At 43.2% G+C, this 23,393-nt stretch overlaps 2 protein-coding genes across 2 annotated transcripts; both read left to right on the top strand.

Moving 5' to 3' along the window:
* Positions 1–5,627: 5,627 nt before the first annotated feature.
* Positions 5,628–7,058, top strand: LOC131662625 (uncharacterized). Its single transcript, XM_058932495.1, has one exon. The coding sequence runs from the start codon at positions 5,628–5,630 to the stop codon at positions 7,056–7,058; it is 1,431 nt and encodes a 476-aa protein (XP_058788478.1).
* A 9,797-nt stretch (positions 7,059–16,855) lies between these two features.
* Positions 16,856–18,286, top strand: LOC131662570 (uncharacterized). The gene has a single exon (XM_058932407.1). The coding sequence runs from the start codon at positions 16,856–16,858 to the stop codon at positions 18,284–18,286; it is 1,431 nt and encodes a 476-aa protein (XP_058788390.1).
* The last annotated feature ends 5,107 nt before the right edge of the window (positions 18,287–23,393 follow it).

Raw genomic sequence — 23,393 nt, 5'->3', positions numbered from 1 at the left:
TAGGAGAAAGATTTGTTCGATGTTGTAAAGTGCGAGAACGCCTTTTTTTATGATGCGCGCCTTATGGATTTGATATCCATTGCCCCAATATTTTCATGGAAAAAGATGCTTATGAGGGAAGTGCCCCAGGAAATAGCCTCGTCGGATGCTTTGCCGTTTAGATTAAAGGGTGTGCCCTTGGTTTCCATGATATGGAGGACTATCCATAGTGTGTTATCCTTCTGAATTTGAATTCTTCCCATGTTTGACATGCCCCTGTTTGAGATTGCTTCGAGATGTGCCCCGAGTCGATTGAACCTTAGGAAAAGTGCCCCTAGTGAATAGGATGTTTGATTGCATGCCCCTGTGATCTTTGAAATTTTTGCCCCTGTTTAGGAGAACCCTCTAGATGTGGTTCTCCCGACTCCAAGGGTCTTTATTAGAAATGATCACCTTTGATTAACCCATTTCGAGATTTCCTCGATGCTAAGTGTATACTCGTAGATGGTGTTGTACTTTTTGAGAAGTAGCTCCAATGGAATGCGTATGCAAGTTTTGAAATCGAAGTCCGTTATGAATTAGGACTGGATGGTTTTGAAAAGAATGCTTGAAGAAGCATAGTGATTAGAAGTAGTTTTAACAAACATAGGAGTCAGTATAACAAATTCCTGCTTAATATGCTTTCGTAGTTAACCTTGCCTCAATTAGGACTTTTAAATGTTGTAACTTGGCCTGGTTCATGTTTTAAGAAACAATGGATATAAGGCTCAAAATTTTATTTATCCCGCTGTTGCACCCCAAAATTTGCCCTCTTCATTTGAGCTATAAGTTAATAATGACGTTTATTTCGTCATTTCAAAATTGAAGAAAAATAATAAAGAGTTTTCATGGGTTTAAGAAGAAAGGCGTGAAAAATGGTTTAAACAGTGGAAATGCGAGAAAAATTCGCAAGTCATATTTGGAAGGTGATATGAGCTTAGTTCTTGCGTTGTCTTGACTGTTTCGACGATATCTACAATTTTCGTGTTCGGCTCGGAAGCCAATTCTTCGAGGAAGGTCTTCAAATTGGCAAATTACTTGAGATTTCGTAGTGAAAAATAGTGCTGAATGTAGGGTTTTGCGCCTCGGAAAATTCATATCTCCTAATCCGCTCTCCGGATTCGCTTGAAAATTTAACTGGAGCTCCGTGACATCATTACCAAGATTTCATATGTTCGGACCGAAGGCCAAATATGCATGGAAAATTCCCAGAATTTTAAAGATCGTCGTGTTGTTTCGGTAAAAAGTGTGTTTTCGAGTATGTCGCGCCGAGTTCGAAAATTCATAACTTCTTCGATTTTTATCGTATGAAGTCCATTCCGGCGGCATTCTCTCAGAAATTTTGTTAGCTTCGATTCTTTGTCACACATGCCTGTTCAGATTCTGAGCCGAAGATGGAGTTTTATCGAGTTCTTTGAGCGGTACTCACAAAGTTCTGCACAGTCGCACCAGATGAATCGGCGTTTCTCGCCATTCAAACGCGCGTATTTTCTTCATCGCTTATCGGATTGAGGCGATTCTCGCGGCAACGGATCACAAATTTGGTCATCTTCACAACGGTATTGGTTTCGTTCCGAAATTCAGAGCCGAACCGAGTTTCCTTAAAAACGAGCCAAAATGAGACGTACCGAGGGCAATTTGGACATTTCGCATTGACAATATATAAACATTTTGCTCTTCACAAATCGAGGAGGAGGACGCTCATAATTTCAATTCACCAATTCTTCACAAACACATTCTCTCATTTCTCTCCCAATTCTCATAGATCAAAATCCCAAATTACATAAAACTTTCATCAATATTCATCAATCTTCTTCAAGAATCAAGAACAACATGGATTGAAGATCGAGAGTCCGAGTTCGAATTTCCTCCTTCCTCTCTACATCTCGCGCGCCTCACTCTCTCTCTCCTTGGATCTTGCTTTCGTGTTTGTGTCGCGTTCGTGTCGTGTTCGCGTTCGTGTCGTGTTCGTGTTCGCGCGTCGGTTAAAGATCTTCATCCGGTAAGCCTTGAACCTTGAATTGAGTGCTTAATTGTAGATGTTAACATGATTTGAATGCTAGATCTAGTGGTTGATTGTGCTTAATTGATGTTGATGACGATTAAATGTTGGATCCATTGATATCTTTGCTTGCAATTGCATGTGGATACAAGTTTGGTGCACTATGTGTTTGTTATAATGCTTGCATAAACTTGTTGCTTGATGATTATTGATGATGACTTGAAATCTATGTGGATTGATACCTAATTGTGCTTGTTTGATACTCATAATGTTGTACAAATTGAGGCAAATTCGTGCTTAGTAACATCTCTTATTGGATGCATGATTGAAGTGCTTTTGGATGTTGATTTTGTTGATTTTTCACTTCTGGTGCTGATGTAACCGGTTACCTGATTGATGTAACCGGTTACATGACTTGTTTTTGGTCATTTTTCGTCACTGACAGTGATGTAACCGGTTACCTGATTCATGTAACCGGTTACATGCCCTTCCTTTTTCTCAAAAAATTGTCACTGCCAGTGATGTAACCGGTTACCTGATTCATGTAACCGGTTACATGACCCTGTTTTCCAGTTTCTGCCAGTGATGTAACCGGTTACCTGATTGATGTAACCGGTTACATGACTTGTTTTTAACCCTTTTTTCGTCACTGCCAGTGATGTAACCGGTTACCTGATTCATGTAACCGGTTACATGCTTTCTTTTTAGTTTTTTTTTTCCAACTTCAAATGTTCATATCTTTTGACTCGTAACTTCGATTTGCATGTTCTTTATATCGTTGGAAAGCTCGCGAGATGTACTATTTTGTGGAATGATTTGTAGTGCTGAATTTTGTGTTTTCCATGATGGTGCTTTTGTCGGCTTCCGGTGTGATTTTTGCATGCTTATTCGCGTATTATCGTACCTTTGCCCACGTTTGCTTTGTCCGGTTTATTTTAGAATAGCAATAACGCAATTCCGATTGCGGTGTCTTGTTATCTCTAACGTGTGTGCTAGTGTGCGAGGCTTCTGGACGGTCACCGATCGATACTCATTCTATGAGTGTTCCGCTTTACTTGCGGGACACGATTTCATTCGCTTGCTTTGTGTTCTCATCCTGGAGACACATCTCTATTACTCTATATCTGCTTGTTTGGTTTTCTTGTTCCTCTTGCAGGTGTATTGTGATTGTGTTCGACGTACGAGTCGACATTTGTGTGCTTTGTGGCTAATCGGTGTGCTGAATCGGTGTGCTGACTATTTGCTTTTGCTTTGCTAGCTCGCTCGCGGGATCCTTAGTTTCTTCGCTTCGCTTCTCCTCATTTTACGGATCATCATCCGTTTGGTATTGATTCCGTTTCATTTTATTATTCCCGCATTTTATCGCTTTCTCGCATCATCCTTTAACATGAGAAGTAGGACTTAGACATGCATCTGGCCAAGCCCTCGAAAGAGGCTCTGTTTTTGTTGGTGTGTTTACATTTGTGCTTTGCGGCAGGGAGTCACGGTGTAATAAGTCCTATATGGCACTCCGTTAAGTCCTCATGGAAGGCATGCGGTCAAGGGTCTGTAATCAACCCCCGCCTAGTCTCATCGAGTCTGTTTGGTATGCGCACGCCTCGCGTTGCTCGCTTCCGAACGTGCAAAAGATCTTGTTATCGAGTATGTCAGGAAAAGGGTTCATGTAGCCGGACCCCCGTCTTTCCTATAGCTCGCGTCGCTCGACGTTGATGCTCGGTGTACGCACGCACCGTTTTCCTTTACGATCCGTGACGGCTTGGTTGCTGAGAGGGGTCCGCCCTCTTGTCTATGGCCCGATCATTTTCACGAGGTCTAATGCTTGGTTGACTTGGGTTGAGCTGCTCCCCTTGGCTATGGCGGGACCGCTTTTCTACCATTCGGTCAGTACCGTTGGTTTGTTTGCTTCACGAGCGGATGCTCGTTTGTGTGCTCATTGTGTGCTTTCCCTTTTCCTCGTAGGTTGTTAGTTTAGTTTAGACTTGTACCCTTTGTATGATAACATTAAGTAGCAAGCTTTCCCCCTTAGCTTAGGTTTTCCTCATGCATTGTTTAAAACACAAACCACACTCTTTGATTTTCTTTTCTTAAGAGCTTGTTATTTCCGCTCCATTCCCAGCATAAGTCTCCAAAGGTCGAGCAGCGGAGTGTGAATGTAACTCGTTCACCTAAAAAACACAAAACAAACAGAAATTAGTTAGCCGAGCTACGGTAGCTCTGATTCCGCAAAACGGATACGTAGGCAGCGGGGTAGGGCCCGTGCGAGCATAATCCTTTCTTTTCCCTACATTCTGCATTCATTTTAGTCCAGATTAGCATAGATTTGTTACACACCCATAGTTTTAGACACAGGCGTGGATACCATCGAGTACGATGGGTGCGAGGGGTGCTAACACCTTCCCCTCGCGTAACCGACTCCCTTACCCTTTTTCTCTGGTCGTGAGACCGTTGTTTTGTTTTGTGGTTTGCTGGCATTCCCTTCCTTTTCAGGATAAATATGTTAGTGGCGACTCTGTTAATTTTCGCGGTAGCGACAGCTGGCGACTCTGCTGGGGACGTCTCGACCTGTTGCTGGTCCGGACCTAGCGAGTCGATCCTAGCGCTTGTGTGTTTATCTTTGGGTGCTTTTATTGCTTTGCATATTTACATGTTTGCATTGCATTCTATGTGCGCTTTTACTTTTCTGCATCATATTCTGGACTGGATGGATCTCTGTCTGTTGGGTGGGTGTTTCAAGAGGTAAAAGGCCCAATACCCAGGCTATGTGTGAACCATAGGAACCCTAGGATAGAGTGGGAGCATGGTTTGTCTCGAGGTGTACGCCTCGGGATGGATTATGTGACCACGAGCAGAGTAGTGGTTTCAAACGGAGGTATTATCGTCACCCGCTTGCGCGCTGTGATGATGCTTACCTTCGGGCGGACCGTATACTGCGTTTCATGACCTTACCTTGGCCTAGATTTCACCCGTGAGTGGGGCGGGAATCAATGATCATATTAACAGGTACATTGTTGGTGACCGCTGTTCTTGTTCGTGGGTTACCGCTGTTCTTGTTCGTGGGTGACCGCTGTTCTTGTTCGAGTGTACTTTTGGTTCCTGTTCGTGGGGTACTATGGTTCTTGTTCGAGTGGTAATCCATGTTCTATTCCAGTGTGTTATTGACTATGGGCTTTGGTTCCGTGGATTGATATTCCGTGTTCCGTGTGGTATACCATTTGGGGCCGAACCGTTGGCTCTGTACTATATGTGTTACCGGCAGTCCAGAATGCCTGGTGGGCGGCAACAAGCCCCACCACTTTGCGTCATTGCATATTTACTTTCCAAAAATGATGTACAAAAAATAACTAGCATACATGTTCTTTCCATTTCCAAGGAATCGTATCTTTAAGCCTCGTGCCGAGCTTTTCCATCTCTTACTTGCTAAATCAATCAAAACATGAGGATTCCTTAGAAATGATGGGAACATAACATTGCATCCATTCATGCATACATGCATTCATGACAGGTAATTAAATATGGAGCTCTTATTCTCAACCTTCTCTTCATTTGGTTTTCTCTACAGAAGTACGATTCTGACTTCTCGACACCGATCAACAATCAGGAGTTAGCCATGGAACAAATCCGTGAAAACTTGAATGAGATGAGGACAGAAATGGGGACTAACATGGGTCAGTTTATGGAGGCTATTCAAACCCTTGCTCTTAGACAAGAAGAGTTGAGACAGGTTCTTCAGAGGCCAGCTACAGACGGTAATATCACCCCAGGAGAAGGTTTTGTGAATCAGAATGTCAGAAATGTTGTTGAAACTACTATTCCTGCTCAGGAGAATGCACATCATGAGAACAACTTAAAACCTGAAGCCTTCAGGTTCCCGAATAATGAAACTGACAAAAGGTTCCACCTCTTGGAGAAAAGGTTGAAAGCTATAGAAGGTCGTGACTCCGTTGATTTAGATGTTGATGGGTTGTGCCTAGTCCCTGGTGTCAAGATTCCTGTTAAGTTCAGAGTCCCTAACTTCGAGAAGTACAAGGGAACCACTTGTCCGTTGACTCACGTGAAAGCATTTTGTAACAAAATGGCTCCTTATGCTGAGAATGACAAGCTATTGATGCATTTCTTTCAGGACAGCCTCAGTGGTACATCCCTCGAGTGGTACACTCAACTTGAACGAACTCATGTCCGAACTTGGAAAGAATTAGCAGAAGCGTTTGTCAAGCGTTACAAGCACAACAGTGACCTGGCTCCGACCAGAATTCAACTCCAAGCTTTGACTCAGAGAAATGATGAGTCTTTTAGAGAGTATGCCCGAAGATGGAGAGAACTGGCTGCCAGAGTTCAACCTCCACTATTAGAACAAGAGCTCATGGGTATGTTCAAAGATATGTTGGAAGGTCCATACTACCAAGGCTTGATTGGTGCTTCTGAGTTTGCAGAATTGGTTGTCGCCGGCGAACGAATTGAGAACGGTCTTAGGAATGGTAATATCCAAGATGTTGATGATCTTTTTGAATTCCCCAAGCGTGTGGATGGAAGAGCCAGTGTAATTCCTGAGTATGAAGAGGAGTCTCTTAATCATCCTCTCGATCAGATCTCTCGTAATGAAATGGAAGCGATTATTTCTATTCAGGATGACCCACAAATCTGTGCTACAGCTCTCAGTCATCCACCTATTCAGTTTGTCCAGAGGGAGCCGGTTTTGCATGATCAAGCAGCTCAGTACGCGCCACCATGGCGGAACCACCAACAAAATCGTCACCAGCAGGGTAGACAGAGGCGTAGAAGGCCAAAAAGAGTGTATGATGCCATTCCTATGACTCATGATGAGCTATTATCTGAATTGCTCAAACTTTCCTTGGTGGAACCAAAGCAGTTGGATCCTGTTTCTTTCCCGTATCCTGAGGGATTTGACCCTAATGTCAGTTGTGGCTACCATGCCGGGGCACCTGGTCATTCGACTGAAGATTGTCAGCCATTTAGAGACAAGGTTCAAGACCTAATTGATGCAAAGGCTATTGCATTCACACCTGAGAGCCATAATTGAAGTTCTCCTCCGATTCCAGTGGATCTTCTGAAGCAATAAGTCCATACGGAGAAGATCTCCTCAACATTGGCAGTTCTTAAATCACCATGCATGTTCATGTTTAAGCTTTCTTGTTTTATGCAATACTGTTTGTATGTAAAACTTGTTTGTTTTTGAACTATAATAATAATGCATTGGATATGTTTGTCTTAAAAAAATATCCATTCGCTTTTGCTCTTATTTGTTTTATATGCTTTTTGTGATACTAAACTCTTGTTAACAAAGCATGATAACTCCGTAGGGAGAATGATGAGCATAATACCAAGAACCTCAAATGGTATGCTTTTGAGTAGAACCCTGTTGATGATGTACAGGCATTGTTTCAAATTCCCAAACACTGGAGATATAAGGGAGTGAAACCTTTGTTAACCCCTCTGAGCCTTCGAAGTAGGAGTTTCTTTTCTCAAAATAAAAAACCCTCACATTCAACCCAGGGGCGGGTAGTATTCAGTTAACCTGATTGAGCATTCAAAATTCATCAGGAGCACACATATAAGGACATAACAATGGTTGTCCTTCAAAAGATTGAGGAAAGTCAAATCCCCAACGGTTATCCCTCACATCAGGAGGTCGATACCAACATCAAAGCCGCTGTGGTTTATCCCTCACATCAGGAGGTCAAAATAATGACGATACCACAATGGTGATTCTTCATCAATCAATGACTCAGACAGTCACTATGCACTTCCAACAAATCAGAGACAATGCAAGATCACACGACTTGTTCAAAATAAAAGAATGAATCAAAAAGAAAAGAAAAAAAAAGAAGAAAAGCCCGCTAAGTCAATAACTTGAAAACAAGTGACTTAGGCAAAAGTTAGGGCATCCCGCTGGACATCCAAATCAAAATTCAAAAGAATTTGTTCAGGCAAAAGTTAGGGAAACGAAAAAGAAAAGCAAAGCAAAAGCAAAAAAAAGAGAAAAACAAGGATTACAAAATAAAGATCCTCAACAAAGAACAAAGTCGTGTGGTCAGACACCAGAAAAGAAAGGAAAAGTGATTATCGCGTCCAAAAGACCTCATTGATTCCTCAATCATTTCCAAACTCCTCTTGAAAGATGAATGCTCGTGTCAAGTTAACTGAACTTAAGATTGGAGAACATCACGAAGGGGGTGGGCACCAAATAATTTTGAGCCTAAAAATATTTTTTTCTCAAACCATGAACCTGGCCACGTTACAACCCTGAAAAGTCCTAACTGAAGCATGGGTTAATTCGAAAGCAGACTATACACGAGAATACGGTAAACTGACTCCTAGGAGATTTGCTAAAGCGCTTGGGTTGGTATCACACCATCTTTCTTTCAAAAAAATCGATGTTACGACATCCTTTCAAAAGTTTCTTTAAACTTCAAGACAAACATGAACTTTGCATTAGAATTATATTTCTCATAATAAACATTCTTTGCATATGAACAAGTGCTTAACATCAAGAAAGTTTTCATCATGAACTTCAGGTGGAAAGTTTATCCCTCCCGGAGGGCAAGTTGGCTTCAGAACTCCGTTGAGTTGAAGCAAGAATACCTCAAAGTTTGATCAGCCTCAGGGGCACAGAAGCATTTTGAATACTCTATCGAGAAAGTTTTCACTCAATCTGAGGCAATCAGGTCAAGATTCGAAAAATCTCTCAAATGCTAAGCAATCAGGGATATTCACCCAAGCATAGTCAAAGCTACCTGCAACCCAAGTCAGGCAGGGGCATGGTGCCGAAATTCTTGATACGGGGGAAAGTTAGTTTGGTGTAAACAGATATCAGAATATCCTTACAAGACTAATCTCTTCAAAGTCCTTACAGGCTGGGGCAAGACACTATGCATTGGCATTTTTTCCTCATCAGGAGGTGTTCAGTTTAAAGTTCAGGTGTGAGCTAAACAGCTTATGAATTTGAGAACCATCAGGGTCGTCATCCTCAATGGTGTCTGAAGCTGAAAGTCCAATCTTCAGTGGCATCTTCGCATTTCAGTGTGATTTTCAGATCTCTTCCAGATGTTGCAACCGTTGCTTATCGGTATCCCTCAACTAGAGTCCTTTTATGTGGACATCGAATTCCTTTGCTTTCCGACCCTCGAGTCGTGAGTTTCCAACCCTCGTGTTGTGATTCCTTTGCTTTCCGACCCTCGAGTCGTGAGTTTCCAACCCTCGTGTTGTGATTCCTTTGCTTTCTGACCCTCGAGTCGTGAGTTTCCAACCCTCGTGTTGTGAGTCCTTTGCTTTCCGACCCTCGTGTCGTGAGTTTATCTCCTTTCCAACCCTCGTGTTGTGAGTTTATCTCCTTTTCGACCCTCGTGTCGTGAGTTCATCTCATTTCCGACCCTCGAGTCGTGAGTTTCCAACCCTCGTGTTGTGATTCCTTTGCTTTCCGACCCTCGAGTCGTGAGTTTCCAACCCTCGTGTTGTGAGTCCTTTGCTTTCCGACCCTCGAGTCGTGAGTTTCCAACCCTCGTGTTGTGAGTCCTTTGCTTTCCGACCCTCGTGTCGTGAGTTTATCTCCTTTCCAACCCTCGTGTTGTGAGTTTATCTCCTTTTCGACCCTCGTGTCGTGAGTTCATCTCATTTCCGACCCTCGAGTCGTGAGTTTCCAACCCTCGTGTTGTGATTCCTTTGCTTTCCGACCCTCGAGTCGTGAGTTTCCAACCCTCGTGTTGTGAGTCCTTTGCTTTCCGACCCTCGAGTCGTGAGTTTATCTCCTTTCCGACCCTCGTGTCGTGAGTTTATCTCCTTTCCAACCCTCGTGTCGTGAGTTTATCTCCTTTCCGACCCTCGTGTCGTGAGTTTATCTCCTTTCCAACCCTCGTGTTGTGAGTTTATCTCCTTTTCGACCCTCGTGTCGTGAGTTCATCTCATTTCCGACCCTCGCGTCGTGAGTTTGATTCATTTCCGACCCTCGAGTCGTGAGTTTGATTCATTTCCGACCCTCGAGTCGTGAGTTTGATTCCTTTCCGACCCTTGTGTCGTGAGTTTACCTTCTTTCCGACCCTCGAGTCGTGAGTTTGATTCCTTTCCGACCCTTGTGTCGTGAGTTTACCTTCTTTCCGACCCTCGAGTCGTGAGTTTACCTCCTTTCCGACCCTCTTGTCGTGAGTTTACCTCCTTTCCGACCCTCGAGTCGTGAGTTTATCTCCTTTCCGACCCTCGTGTCGTGAGTTTGATTTTATTTCCGACCCTCGAGTCGTAAGTTTCTGACCCTCGTGTCGTGGATTTCCAAGAATTGCGGATAGTTGTCGTATACACCCTAATGTGTCTATAAGCCCATTACTTGTTGACATCCTTACAATTAATACAAATATGCAGAACACTATGAAAGCCAATGCCTGTTTGGTCCCTTTGAAGTCAACACTTGCTTGACTCATTAAGCCCACTTCCTGGTGGTATTCTCTTGGAGAACCAATGCCTGTTTGATACTCCGGCCGATACTTGTTTGGTATTCTAATCATTGCCCGCCTATCAGCTCATTGAATCCATTGCTTGTTTGGAAAGTTTCAAAGCTCAGTTGTCTGACAATCTGTTTGCTCTTGCATTTTCCCGTTGTGGGTACATCATTTTGAGCGCATCACATCAGCACGGTAGCGGATCTAGCCTAATGAGATATCCTGACTCCCCGGCTGAGCGCTTCCAAACGAGATATTCTCATTCCCCAGCTGAGTGCATCTTAATGGGAGACTCTCATTCCCCAGCTGAGTACATTTAGACGAGACTTTCTTTGTTCCAAGATTCTCATATCTGCAGCAAAGTGCATCTCAATGCATTCTCCGTGCTCCAGAAGCCTTATTCCCCGGCGGAATGCCTTCTCCCCAGTTGAGTTATGATTGGATGGTATTTGATTCCCCAGCAAGCTCTTAATGAAGTTCTTCGCCCGAGTTCCTCGTTTTCCCCAGTAGAGGTTTCTCTCTCCAACAGATTGACTAGTTTCCCCATGAGAGCCATCTTATTCCCCAGTGGAGTTGCCTTAACAAGAGGTTCTTATGCCGAGTTCCTTATCCCTAGCGGATTTCTCACATCCCTAGCAGATCGCTGTGCGGAAGTATTCATCTTCCCCACTGAGTTTCTTTCCTCAGCAAAGATTCATTTGCATCCTTAGCAGAATCTGTTCTCGTCCAGAACTTCCCCAGCGGAATGCGTTCTCCACCAACAAGTTGGTCACTCCCCATCAGAGTTGTCTTCATGACTTGCCCTTATCTTCTCATCCCCAGTGTGTCGAGAATTTGCTTCTCCAGTGAAGTTGCTAGGATATTCCCCAAGCAGATATCCCCAAGCAGGATTTATTCCCCAAGCAGAGCTCGCGTCCAGATTTGATCGTCTCCAGCAGATTTCTGATCCATCTTCGCCAGCTCGCAGTTTGTGACTTCTGGTCACTCATCTTGTCCTCCCCACAGAGTTCCGTACTCTCTCCAGGACTTCTTCAGCAATTCAGTGCTCCTCCATTGTCTCCCTAAGCGACGTTCGAATCATGCATCATTCGCATTGCATTCTCAAAAGCGTATAGCGTCTTCCTTCTCGGGAACGTCATTCCATATACATTCATACATGCATCATGCATAGATCATATCATATCTGTTTCTTTCTGCAGGAAAATTATCCAGTTTCAAAATGCCTCCCAGAGCGGCTCGCCTAATCATTACAGGCGATCATCCTGATGGTTAAATCAGAAGAAGTTTGTCTCTCTCTCCCTGAAGTTGTCAGATCAGATGAAGGCTTACTTATTATCGATGCCCAGATCAACTGAAGTTTTTTCTCCTTGCTTGCGGGGTGGTACATTCCTTCTTATCACAAGATGGAATCTTCTATTGATCAAGAGCGCAAATTTTCGAGTTCATTCTGGTATTCAATCTCCTTCCACCTCAACGGTTCGAAACTTTCGTTTCTCACTCGTCAGGTTCAAGAAGTTTGAATAGGGGCAGCTGTTGCACCCCAAAATTTGCCCTCTTCATTTGAGCTATAAGTTAATAATGACGTTTATTTCGTCATTTCAAAATTGAAGAAAAATAATAAAGAGTTTTCATGGGTTTAAGAAGAAAGGCGTGAAAAATGGTTTAAACAGTGGAAATGCGAGAAAAATTCGCAAGTCATATTTGGAAGGTGATATGAGCTTAGTTCCCGCGTTGTCTTGACTGTTTCGACGATATCTACAATTTTCGTGTTCGGCTCGGAAGCCAATTCTTCGAGGAAGGTCTTCAAATTGGCAAATTACTTGAGATTTCGTAGTGAAAAATAGTGCTGAATGTAGGGTTTTGCGCCTCGGAAAATTCATATCTCCTAATCCGCTCTCCGGATTCGCTTGAAAATTTAACTGGAGCTCCGTGACATCATTACCAAGATTTCATATGTTCGGACCAAAGGCCAAATATGCATGAAAAATTCCCAGAATTTTAAAGATCGTCGTGTTGTTTCGGTAAAAAGTGTGTTTTCGAGTATGTCGCGCCGAGTTCGAAAATTCATAACTTCTTCGATTTTTATCGTATGAAGTCCATTCCGGCGGCATTCTCTCAGAAATTTTGTTAGCTTCGATTCTTTGTCACACATGCCTGTTCATATTCTGAGCCGAAGATGGAGTTTTATCGAGTTCTTTGAGCGGTACTCACAAAGTTCTGCACAGTCGCACCAGATGAATCGGCGTTTCTCGCCATTCAAACGCGCGTATTTTCTTCATCGCTTATCGGATTGAGGCGATTCTCGCGGAAACGGATCACAAATTTGGTCATCTTCACAACGGTATTGGTTTCGTTCCGAAATTCAGAGCCGAACCGAGTTTCCTTAAAAACGAGCCAAAATGAGACGTACCGAGGGCAATTTGGACATTTCGCATTGACAATATATAAACATTTTGCTCTTCACAAATCGAGGAGGAGGACGCTCATAATTTCAATTCACCAATTCTTCACAAACACATTCTCTCATTTCTCTCCCAATTCTCATAGATCAAAATCCCAAATTACATAAAACTTTCATCAATATTCATCAATCTTCTTCAAGAATCAAGAACAACATGGATTGAAGATCGAGAGTCCGAGTTCGAATTTCCTCCTTCCTCTCTACATCTCGCGCGCCTCACTCTCTCTCTCCTTGGATCTTGCTTTCGTGTTTGTGTCGCGTTCGTGTCGTGTTCGCGTTCGTGTCGTGTTCGTGTTCGCGCGTCGGTTAAAGATCTTCATCCGGTAAGCCTTGAACCTTGAATTGAGTGCTTAATTGTAGATGTTAACATGATTTGAATGCTAGATCTAGTGGTTGATTGTGCTTAATTGATGTTGATGACGATTAAATGTTGGATCCATTGATATCTTTGCTTGCAATTGCATGTGGATACAAGTTTGGTGCACTATGTGTTTGTTATAATGCTTGCATAAACTTGTTGCTTGATGATTATTGATGATGACTTGAAATCTATGTGGATTGATACCTAATTGTGCTTGTTTGATACTCATAATGTTGTACAAATTGAGGCAAATTCGTGCTTAGTAACATCTCTTATTGGATGCATGATTGAAGTGCTTTTGGATGTTGATTTTGTTGATTTTTCACTTCTGGTGCTGATGTAACCGGTTACCTGATTGATGTAACCGGTTACATGACTTGTTTTTGGTCATTTTTCGTCACTGACAGTGATGTAACCGGTTACCTGATTCATGTAACCGGTTACATGCCCTTCCTTTTTCTCAAAAAATTGTCACTGCCAGTGATGTAACCGGTTACCTGATTCATGTAACCGGTTACATGACCCTGTTTTCCAGTTTCTGCCAGTGATGTAACCGGTTACCTGATTGATGTAACCGGTTACATGACTTGTTTTTAACCCTTTTTTCGTCACTGCCAGTGATGTAACCGGTTACCTGATTCATGTAACCGGTTACATGCTTTCTTTTTAGTTTTTTTTTTCCAACTTCAAATGTTCATATCTTTTGACTCGTAACTTCGATTTGCATGTTCTTTATATCGTTGGAAAGCTCGCGAGATGTACTATTTTGTGGAATGATTTGTAGTGCTGAATTTTGTGTTTTCCATGATGGTGCTTTTGTCGGCTTCCGGTGTGATTTTTGCATGCTTATTCGCGTATTATCGTACCTTTGCCCACGTTTGCTTTGTCCGGTTTATTTTAGAATAGCAATAACGCAATTCCGATTGCGGTGTCTTGTTATCTCTAACGTGTGTGCTAGTGTGCGAGGCTTCTGGACGGTCACCGATCGATACTCATTCTATGAGTGTTCCGCTTTACTTGCGGGACACGATTTCATTCGCTTGCTTTGTGTTCTCATCCTGGAGACACATCTCTATTACTCTATATCTGCTTGTTTGGTTTTCTTGTTCCTCTTGCAGGTGTATTGTGATTGTGTTCGACGTACGAGTCGACATTTGTGTGCTTTGTGGCTAATCGGTGTGCTGAATCGGTGTGCTGACTATTTGCTTTTGCTTTGCTAGCTCGCTCGCGGGATCCTTAGTTTCTTCGCTTCGCTTCTCCTCATTTTACGGATCATCATCCGTTTGGTATTGATTCCGTTTCATTTTATTATTCCCGCATTTTATCGCTTTCTCGCATCATCCTTTAACATGAGAAGTAGGACTTAGACATGCATCTGGCCAAGCCCTCGAAAGAGGCTCTGTTTTTGTTGGTGTGTTTACATTTGTGCTTTGCGGCAGGGAGTCACAGTGTAATAAGTCCTATATGGCACTCCGTTAAGTCCTCATGGAAGGCATGCGGTCAAGGGTCTGTAATCAACCCCCGCCTAGTCTCATCGAGTCTGTTTGGTATGCGCACGCCTCGCGTTGCTCGCTTCCGAACGTGCAAAAGATCTTGTTATCGAGTATGTCAGGAAAAGGGTTCATGTAGCCGGACCCCCGTCTTTCCTATAGCTCGCGTCGCTCGACGTTGATGCTCGGTGTACGCACGCACCGTTTTCCTTTACGATCCGTGACGGCTTGGTTGCTGAGAGGGGTCCGCCCTCTTGTCTATGGCCCGATCATTTTCACGAGGTCTAATGCTTGGTTGACTTGGGTTGAGCTGCTCCCCTTGGCTATGGCGGGACCGCTTTTCTACCATTCGGTCAGTACCGTTGGTTTGTTTGCTTCACGAGCGGATGCTCGTTTGTGTGCTCATTGTGTGCTTTCCCTTTTCCTCGTAGGTTGTTAGTTTAGTTTAGACTTGTACCCTTTGTATGATAACATTAAGTAGCAAGCTTTCCCCCTTAGCTTAGGTTTTCCTCATGCATTGTTTAAAACACAAACCACACTCTTTGATTTTCTTTTCTTAAGAGCTTGTTATTTCCGCTCCATTCCCAGCATAAGTCTCCAAAGGTCGAGCAGCGGAGTGTGAATGTAACTCGTTCACCTAAAAAACACAAAACAAACAGAAATTAGTTAGCCGAGCTACGGTAGCTCTGATTCCGCAAAACGGATACGTAGGCAGCGGGGTAGGGCCCGTGCGAGCATAATCCTTTCTTTTCCCTACATTCTGCATTCATTTTAGTCCAGATTAGCATAGATTTGTTACACACCCATAGTTTTAGACACAGGCGTGGATACCATCGAGTACGATGGGTGCGAGGGGTGCTAACACCTTCCCCTCGCGTAACCGACTCCCTTACCCTTTTTCTCTGGTCGTGAGACCGTTGTTTTGTTTTGTGGTTTGCTGGCATTCCCTTCCTTTTCAGGATAAATATGTTAGTGGCGACTCTGTTAATTTTCGCGGTAGCGACAGCTGGCGACTCTGCTGGGGACGTCTCGACCTGTTGCTGGTCCGGACCTAGCGAGTCGATCCTAGCGCTTGTGTGTTTATCTTTGGGTGCTTTTATTGCTTTGCATATTTACATGTTTGCATTGCATTCTATGTGCGCTTTTACTTTTCTGCATCATATTCTGGACTGGATGGATCTCTGTCTGTTGGGTGGGTGTTTCAAGAGGTAAAAGGCCCAATACCCAGGCTATGTGTGAACCATATGAACCCTAGGATAGAGTGGGAGCATGGTTTGTCTCGAGGTGTACGCCTCGGGATGGATTATGTGACCACGAGCAGAGTAGTGGTTTCAAACGGAGGTATTATCGTCACCCGCTTGCGCGCTGTGATGATGCTTACCTTCGGGCGGACCGTATACTGCGTTTCATGACCTTACCTTGGCCTAGATTTCACCCGTGAGTGGGGCGGGAATCAATGATCATATTAACAGGTACATTATTGGTGACCGCTGTTCTTGTTCGTGGGTTACCGCTGTTCTTGTTCGTGGGTGACCGCTGTTCTTGTTCGAGTGTACTTTTGGTTCCTGTTCGTGGGGTACTATGGTTCTTGTTCGAGTGGTAATCCATGTTCTATTCCAGTGTGTTATTGACTATGGGCTTTGGTTCCGTGGATTGATATTCCGTGTTCCGTGTGGTATACCATTTGGGGCCGAACCGTTGGCTCTGTACTATATGTGTTACCGGCAGTCCAGAATGCCTGGTGGGCGGCAACAAGCCCCACCACTTTGCGTCATTGCATATTTACTTTCCAAAAATGATGTACAAAAAATAACTAGCATACATGTTCTTTCCATTTCCAAGGAATCGTATCTTTAAGCCTCGTGCCGAGCTTTTCCATCTCTTACTTGCTAAATCAATCAAAACATGAGGATTCCTTAGAAATGATGGGAACATAACATTGCATCCATTCATGCATACATGCATTCATGACAGGTAATTAAATATGGAGCTCTTATTCTCAACCTTCTCTTCATTTGGTTTTCTCTACAGAAGTACGATTCTGACTTCTCGACACCGATCAACAATCAGGAGTTAGCCATGGAACAAATCCGTGAAAACTTGAATGAGATGAGGACAGAAATGGGGACTAACATGGGTCAGTTTATGGAGGCTATTCAAACCCTTGCTCTTAGACAAGAAGAGTTGAGACAGGTTCTTCAGAGGCCAGCTACAGACGGTAATATCACCCCAGGAGAAGGTTTTGTGAATCAGAATGTCAGAAATGTTGTTGAAACTACTATTCCTGCTCAGGAGAATGCACATCATGAGAACAACTTAAAACCTGAAGCCTTCAGGTTCCCGAATAATGAAACTGACAAAAGGTTCCACCTCTTGGAGAAAAGGTTGAAAGCTATAGAAGGTCGTGACTCCGTTGATTTAGATGTTGATGGGTTGTGCCTAGTCCCTGGTGTCAAGATTCCTGTTAAGTTCAGAGTCCCTAACTTCGAGAAGTACAAGGGAACCACTTGTCCGTTGACTCACGTGAAAGCATTTTGTAACAAAATGGCTCCTTATGCTGAGAATGACAAGCTATTGATGCATTTCTTTCAGGACAGCCTCAGTGGTACATCCCTCGAGTGGTACACTCAACTTGAACGAACTCATGTCCGAACTTGGAAAGAATTAGCAGAAGCGTTTGTCAAGCGTTACAAGCACAACAGTGACCTGGCTCCGACCAGAATTCAACTCCAAGCTTTGACTCAGAGAAATGATGAGTCTTTTAGAGAGTATGCCCGAAGATGGAGAGAACTGGCTGCCAGAGTTCAACCTCCACTATTAGAACAAGAGCTCATGGGTATGTTCAAAGATATGTTGGAAGGTCCATACTACCAAGGCTTGATTGGTGCTTCTGAGTTTGCAGAATTGGTTGTCGCCGGCGAACGAATTGAGAACGGTCTTAGGAATGGTAATATCCAAGATGTTGATGATCTTTTTGAATTCCCCAAGCGTGTGGATGGAAGAGCCAGTGTAATTCCTGAGTATGAAGAGGAGTCTCTTAATCATCCTCTCGATCAGATCTCTCGTAATGAAATGGAAGCGATTATTTCTATTCAGGATGACCCACAAATCTGTGCTACAGCTCTCAGTCATCCACCTATTCAGTTTGTCCAGAGGGAGCCGGTTTTGCATGATCAAGCAGCTCAGTACGCGCCACCATGGCGGAACCACCAACAAAATCGTCACCAGCAGGGTAGACAGAGGCGTAGAAGGCCAAAAAGAGTGTATGATGCCATTCCTATGACTCATGATGAGCTATTATCTGAATTGCTCAAACTTTCCTTGGTGGAACCAAAGCAGTTGGATCCTGTTTCTTTCCCGTATCCTGAGGGATTTGACCCTAATGTCAGTTGTGGCTACCATGCCGGGGCACCTGGTCATTCGACTGAAGATTGTCAGCCATTTAGAGACAAGGTTCAAGACCTAATTGATGCAAAGGCTATTGCATTCACACCTGAGAGCCATAATTGAAGTTCTCCTCCGATTCCAGTGGATCTTCTGAAGCAATAAGTCCATACGGAGAAGATCTCCTCAACATTGGCAGTTCTTAAATCACCATGCATGTTCATGTTTAAGCTTTCTTGTTTTATGCAATACTGTTTGTATGTAAAACTTGTTTGTTTTTGAACTATAATAATAATGCATTGGATATGTTTGTCTTAAAAAAATATCCATTCGCTTTTGCTCTTATTTGTTTTATATGCTTTTTGTGATACTAAACTCTTGTTAACAAAGCATGATAACTCCGTAGGGAGAATGATGAGCATAATACCAAGAACCTCAAATGGTATGCTTTTGAGTAGAACCCTGTTGATGATGTACAGGCATTGTTTCAAATTCCCAAACACTGGAGATATAAGGGAGTGAAACCTTTGTTAACCCCTCTGAGCCTTCGAAGTAGGAGTTTCTTTTCTCAAAATAAAAAACCCTCACATTCAACCCAGGGGCGGGTAGTATTCAGTTAACCTGATTGAGCATTCAAAATTCATCAGGAGCACACATATAAGGACATAACAATGGTTGTCCTTCAAAAGATTGAGGAAAGTCAAATCCCCAACGGTTATCCCTCGCGTTGCTCGCTTCCGAACGTGCAAAAGATCTTGTTATCGAGTATGTCAGGAAAAGGGTTCATGTAGCCGGACCCCCGTCTTTCCTATAGCTCGCGTCGCTCGACGTTGATGCTCGGTGTACGCACGCACCGTTTTCCTTTACGATCCGTGACGGCTTTGTTGCTGAGAGGGGTCCGCCCTCTTGTCTATGGCCCGATCATTTTCACGAGGTCTAATGCTTGGTTGACTTGGGTTGAGCTGCTCCCCTTGGCTATGGCGGGACCGCTTTTCTACCATTCGGTCAGTACCGTTGGTTTGTTTGCTTCACGAGCGGATGCTCGTTTGTGTGCTCATTGTGTGCTTTCCCTTTTCCTCGTAGGTTGTTAGTTTAGTTTAGACTTGTACCCTTTGTATGATGACATTAAGTAGCAAGCTTTCCCCCTTAGCTTAGGTTTTCCTCATGCATTGTTTAAAACACAAACCACACTCTTTGATTTTCTTTTCTTAAGAGCTTGTTATTTCCGCTCCATTCCCAGCATAAGTCTCCAAAGGTCGAGCAGCGGAGTGTGAATGTAACTCGTTCACCTAAAAAACACAAAACAAACAGAAATTAGTTAGCCGAGCTACGGTAGCTCTGATTCCGCAAAACGGATACGTAGGCAGCGGGGTAGGGCCCGTGCGAGCATAATCCTTTCTTTTCCCTACATTCTGCATTCATTTTAGTCCAGATTAGCATAGATTTGTTACACACCCATAGTTTTAGACACAGGCGTGGATACCATCGAGTACGATGGGCGCGAGGGGTGCTAACACCTTCCCCTCGCGTAACCGACTCCCTTACCCTTTTTCTCTGGTCGTGAGACCGTTGTTTTGTTTTGTGGTTTGCTGGCATTCCCTTCCTTTTCAGGATAAATATGTTAGTGGCGACTCTGTTAATTTTCGCGGTAGCGACACCCGCCCCTTTCTCCTTGATGTTCTCCAGATCCTAAAAATTCGCCTAATCCAATGGATGTGCTTTGTTTGCAAGAGAATCGTTTCAGTTTCGATGTTAGGCAGAAGCCTTAGTAGAGATCCAAACTTTGATGACATATGTTGTAAAGATCCAAGCATTGATGTGAAGCTTTGATGGTTTAGCAGTCACAAGATTATCCTTTGTATTTCGACTTTGTTTTTATCCCTTATTTTTGCATGAGCTAATTCTTTTGAATTTGACCCATCGGGATGCCCCAATTTTGCCTAAGTCTTTTTGTTTCCTTTTATGGAATTTTCATTTTGACTTAGCGGACGTTTTTCTTTTGAAAGCTCCTTTTGAGATTTGATCCTTGGATATTGAATGTTGTGACTGCCATGTCGATTTTGATTTGTAAGCTTCGCCTTTGACACTTCCTCAATCTTGAATGATGTAATGAGGAAGAAGGTGTTGTGAATGTTATCTCCATTACTTCCTCAATCTCGGATGAACGCGAGGAAGAAGATATGCTTGAACCTTTGCTTGAATCCTTGCTTGGATTAACTGATTCTCTTGACAACCAAGATACACCATTGAATTAATTGAAATCTACCCTACCCCTGGTTAAAATCAAGGTTTATTTGAAAAGTAGAAGCAAACTCCAACTCCTGGCTCGAGGGGGTAACGAGGGATTAACATCCTTATATTCCACTGTTTGGGAATGGAAACAATGCCTGTACATCCTCGGCTTGGTCTTACCTTGAAAGCATACGTTTAGCTGGACTTAGTCATTTGTATTCGTCATTCTCCCTCAAGTTTGTTAATAACCCTAACCGTGAAATTGAGAATGGCACAGAAGTGCATGAGTGGAAACTCGTAGCGGTGATTGAATGAATTGACTCCAAAACCTGCGTGGTCATCCCATTAGAATTGCTAATCCGAAGGTACAACTTTTATCCTGAGTAACACTTAGCGGTCGTAAGGGTTGAAATTGTGAGCACGGTAAACACCTATTGATCCTAGGGATAATCTCCTTTGTAGATCCACTGACCTTGTTCCACTCCTTAGATTCTTAAACTTGTAGAAGTGAGGGCAACCTCAAATTTTCTTTGGACATGTCAAACCTGGCGGGAATAAATCGTTAGCGGTGGGTTTTCGTCGTATCGGAACTTCATGAGTTTCTTTTGACTAAACCTCTTTTGCTTTTCCTAAGGATAGTATCACCTATGACCCTTTTTTCTTGGTGTGGGGCTGACATATGTCGAATTCCCTCCATCGTAGTTATGCCTCTTTGTTCAGGATATTGCCCCAGTTGGACTAATCCTTGCCCCCAGGTTATCGTAGAGCGTCCTCGAAAGTTTGATATGTTCTAAGATGAACCCCTTTATAACTAGATACATCTTGAGTGTATCTATGAGGGAACTCTTTGTTGAACTAACCCTTGCTCGATGACAACCTTCATTGTATTCGTAATCCTGTTATGACAAGGCATGGACATGCGGCTGGCATGGCGAAAGGCATCTTTTTTTTTCTTTAGCAAGACTAAGATCTTTTATTCTCCTTGCTCCGTAGTCTACGATCCTTTGATTTTTTTGGGAGTTTCGGGAAACCGGCTAGCATGGTTGGTATGGATGCGGGCGAAGATAGAAATGCAAATGAGAATGTATGAATGCATGAAAATGCCAATGCACGCGTAAGCGAGAGACTCCTTATATTGTAACTCCGTGTATGCAATGCAGACGTGTAATATATGATCCTAGGAATAGCCTTGGAGGCGACATTAGACCCTTATGGAATCTTTACAGGGTAAATGTTATGACACGCTAAGGGAAATCCTTTGGATTCGAGAGTATGTAGAAGATAGCGGCTAGTGGCCGTTCAAGATAGTCACTAAATCTCATGGCCATCGAGAGGCCAATCAATCATGTACCAATGAATTTGTCCCTCGTGGGAAGGTTCTCTATGCGGAACACAACCTATCTAAGGACGATATGGACGAAGAGAAATCCCTACAGGCTAGGGATGTGATGTGTAAATGGAGATCCAAACCCTACAAGTTAGAGGGTGCGCGGGAATAAGCATGGAGTGACCGTTCAGGACAGTCACTAGATTTCATAGCCGTCGAGAGGCCAATCGAACGCATGCTAGTGAAGTTGTCCTTCGGGGAAGGACGCGTCGTTGTGAAAGAAAATCCCTATAGGCTAGGGAGTGCGTAGGTGTAGGCACGAGGTGACCGTTCGAGACAGTCACTAGATCGCATGGCCATCGAGAGGCCAATTGACGTGCGTTAATGGAAATGTCATTCGTGGGAAGGACGCGTAGTTGTAAGAATACAAGGATATAAAAATAAAATCCCCACAGGCTAGGGGATGCATAGATGGTGATGTCTTCCGTGGGAAAGACACGGTCTTTTAGAAATTAGAGTCCCTACAGGCTAGGGACCACGTAGGGATACCTGCAAAATCCAAACGCATAGATATCCAAAGCAAATAAGTTGCAAACATATAATAAGCACATGAGCACGAAAGTCCTAGGTTCATAGGTTCGACGTAGGGGGCTCTAGGGAGCCAACCTTTTTATGGGAGTGTTCTAGAAGGTCTCATGGGGTCGTTCGTAGCCTCCGAGACTTTTTGTCTCTTCGGATTTTAGAACAACTCATTTTATCCATGAGGTTCGAATTTTTGGGGTAGGTTCCCGGAGAGATCAGCTAAGTATCCAGTCCAACCCTCCACAAAGTCAAGCTTCGTTTCGGACCTTTCTAAATACCTAACCCACTCCGAGTGGAGTTATCAGTGAGACTCGTAAGGCGATTCATGTCCCCTTTTGGTCTCAAAGTTAACTCCCACACTTAAGGTTTAACAACAATTTTATATAACCCAACAGATATAGTAGGAAAAAATATATTCATTTAAATAAATATTTAATTAAATTGCGGTGATGAAATTGCGAAGGAAAATAAATAAATAAATAAAATTTAAATATTTAAGAACTAACCTTGGAATCCGCCCGCTTGCAGTTTTGAGAATGCATTAAAGCAGCGATTATTTAAATAAATATATTTATTTAACTAACATAAATAGTTGGAAAGAATAAATGAATAAATAAAAATTTAAATATTTACAAAAATAAATAAACCCTAAAAATGGCTAATTAGCCAAACCCTGACAATTTCGCCAAAAACCTAAACCGTTTGCCACAAACCTAAACCTAAACCCTCTCAAGCCTTAGGAGCATAGTAATTCACTGTTAAGTGTCCCCAGCAGAGTCGCCAGCTGTAGCAACGTGCCTAAAAATTTAAAGATTAGAGTCGCCACCCATTCTGAAGGGCGAATAGGAAACCCTACGCAGTATAGAGATCAGGGTAAGATACTATATTCAGGTCGAGGGAAGGTGTTAGGCACCCTCAACCCTTTCCTATTGGCTTTGAATCTAAGGATAAAGGTTTATGGCTAAAATTGAGGTTTAATAGCTAAGGAAGTGAATAGGGGGGGAAATTGAGATTTTGAGGAAGGGGACTCGCCTTGTTACCAAGTGCCTACGTATCTCCTTAGGGAGAATCAGAGTCAACGTAGTTCGGGGG

Source organism: Vicia villosa, linkage group LG1 (assembly GCF_029867415.1).
Source record: "Vicia villosa cultivar HV-30 ecotype Madison, WI linkage group LG1, Vvil1.0, whole genome shotgun sequence".
Taxonomy (NCBI): Eukaryota; Viridiplantae; Streptophyta; class Magnoliopsida; order Fabales; family Fabaceae; genus Vicia; species Vicia villosa.
The sequence above is the reverse complement of the archived record's forward strand: the minus strand, read 5'-3'. Positions and strand labels throughout refer to the sequence as shown.

Bases quoted from the DNA above. Each gene is read 5' to 3' on its own strand.
- LOC131662625 (XM_058932495.1), top strand. From the start codon at position 5,628: ATGGAACAAATCCGTGAAAACTTGAATGAGATGAGGACAGAAATGGGG.
- LOC131662570 (XM_058932407.1), top strand. From the start codon at position 16,856: ATGGAACAAATCCGTGAAAACTTGAATGAGATGAGGACAGAAATGGGG.